Here is a 2,526-nt window from a genome sequence, read left to right as displayed (position 1 = left end):
TAAAATGATCTGACAAACCAATTTTAAAATACCAATCTGTTATATGTTACATTATCTGGAAAAACATGACATTATTTGGTTATTTGAAAGAATAATCAATAGTGACTAATCGCAATTATTTTCTTAACCAATGACATATCTTATACACATATAAATAAGCTATGATTCACTACAGTTTGAGCAATGAAGAAATTTTTTATTTTGTCACAAGCTTGGCTGTCGTCAAATCTACTCAACAATTTTATTTAGCTGATTTTCCTTGCAAATACGTCTCTTATTACCATTCGAAGCTTGACCATTGATGGCAAATAAAAATCAAAAGACCAGGTTTTTCTGATTTGCTTTGACAAATTCTTTGTTGGATGTGGAATTTTTCTTCGGAAATGCATTAAAATAAAGTGCAGATGGAATTGAGTCCTCTGTGATGGTGCTAGACTCCTAAGAATGTTCATTTTGTTGTTGGTTATCTTAACTACATTCATAGCACAGCCTTCAAGTTTATGAATCAAGCAATGTTTGTAAGCTGCTCCTATGGTCTAATAATTGACAAGATCACACATGTTATGTATTTTCTGATGATAAAAACAGGAAATTGAAGAATATATATAAAGGAAAGCTTAAAACTATACCATCGAACTTCATTACAATTTGTTCCTCCTTATATTCAAAGGTAACGATTTTGTGACCAGTTGTTTTACTGAATGTTACTTTCCCTTTGGAATCAAAACACACCAAAGTTATTTTGAATACTATGTTTCGTACATGTTTTAAACAACAACCATTACACCGCTGACAACATTGCCTGAAAATGATGTAACGGTTGGTAAAGGTGACTCTTATAGGGAAACTAAACCTAAAATCTGACCACTTCCAGGAGTATTTACCATCTCTTCTAATCATTGTACCACATCTCATGCCACATTCTTCTAGTTCTTCACTGATGATTCGTGGCCTTATTTCCCTCTGTTCTTCTTCTTGAAGCAAAGCCAACCATTGCTGTTTATAAATGGGTGTCAACCATTCTAAAGGTATTAGACGATCTCGTTCAAGAGTAGCTGAGTCACCCACATCACAGATGATATGTTGGAACCTCAGTTTTTTAAAAGCCGGTTGATATATTAGTCCTTCTTCACTTTCAAGAAAACTGAGGTTACCGATGCATTCCATGTGCTCGGAAAGCCACGTGTTGGCATTAATTAAAATCTTCTTCACTGGGCCTTTCCAGGAGGGATTAAGACAAAGAAATATCCACTTTTTCAGGGTGGTGTAGATGTCCATTTCCTTTCGCATAACTAGTAAATCAGGTGAACAAATAAGGAAAGACATGAGCTTTGTATCAATTTCCCTGTAAAGTTCAACATTTGGGTGAGTCATCAAATTACAGAGAAGCCAGTCAAAGCAGCGTGTCTTTACAGATTTCAGTCCATATGTTTCTGCTGCTGTGTAGTATGAGCACACGGTTTCCCTAGTGATGCTGCTGTTCATAATCTCTTTACATTGCCCGATGACATGCTCCACCTGAAGCAGGCATGCTGCTGCCAAAATGTGAGGAGCTCGACGGGGTGTTATTGGCAAGTCCTCGTCCCTGTACAGTGACCCAAACACAAAGTGCAAGGAGCCGACATCTATATCCTCGTTCTTAATCTGCAGGTCAACAACACCACTGTGGGATTCTTTCCAAGTATCTTTTAGCATCTTAGCAAAGAAGGCTGACTGACACAAAAATGCTTTGTGTAGAGGCCATTCTACTTCAAGTGCACGGATTCGAATGTCACTATCCTTCCCATTCAAAAATAAAGTTTGGTAAGCACATTTAGATGATAGCTTCGGTTTTTTCCTGTAGACGATGCCAAAATGTTGCTGTAGGTTGATTGCCTGGTTCCGAGATTCGTGGATGTTAGGGGTTGGTGCCACACAGTCCCAAATGCCCCATTTGCGCTTGCGACTGCCAGAGATGTAACTGGGACCTGCGTTGTCTTCTGGCTGAGCTGACTCTGCCAAGCCGGAATCACTGCTTCTCACACTGCTGTGGCTGTTTAGAAGCCCCATTGATGAAGTCACCCACACCTCTCAAAAAGACTTGCAGAAGCTTCTCTGTCATGGCATTGCTGAAAGGTCTGTGTCAGCCAGTACTGCCTAGGCTAGCTGAATTTCTCTAGCTCAGGCTCAAATGTCACAGAGCAGACAGGCATTCATTCGTCATTGTCTACTACTGCCCTTCTGGAGCAGTGGCCCCGCCCCCTGGTAACAGGCCCCTTTAAAACTATGAAGTGTGAAAAAAAAATTTTGAAGTGTGATCTAGCTTCTCCCCTACTTCAGCTTCCATCCTTCTCCTTCCTCTCTCCTCCCCTCCTCCCCTCCCTTCCCTTCTACCTAATTTCCTTATTTCTTTCCTTTCTTCTTTTCCTTTCCCCATTCTCCTTCTCCTTTCCTCTGCCCCCTCCTTTCCCTCCATGGTTTCTAAATGGGTCACCCTATGGTGTTGAAGATGACCTCACTCAAATAGTCAAAACCACCTGCCTCAGT

At 40.4% G+C, this 2,526-nt stretch overlaps 1 protein-coding gene across 1 annotated transcript; it reads right to left on the bottom strand.

Moving 5' to 3' along the window:
* Positions 1-561: 561 nt before the first annotated feature.
* Positions 562-2,049, bottom strand: LOC130867564 (germ cell-less protein-like 2). The gene has a single exon (XM_057759608.1). The coding sequence runs from the start codon at positions 2,047-2,049 to the stop codon at positions 562-564; it is 1,488 nt and encodes a 495-aa protein (XP_057615591.1).
* Positions 2,050-2,526: the final 477 nt, after the last annotated feature.

The sequence above is a fragment of the Chionomys nivalis genome, chromosome X, assembly GCF_950005125.1.
Source record: "Chionomys nivalis chromosome X, mChiNiv1.1, whole genome shotgun sequence".
NCBI lineage: Eukaryota > Metazoa > Chordata > Mammalia > Rodentia > Cricetidae > Chionomys > Chionomys nivalis.
This window is presented reverse-complemented; position numbering and strand designations above follow the sequence as displayed.

Bases quoted from the DNA above. Each gene is read 5' to 3' on its own strand.
- LOC130867564 (XM_057759608.1), bottom strand. From the start codon at position 2,049: ATGGGGCTTCTAAACAGCCACAGCAGTGTGAGAAGCAGTGATTCCGGC.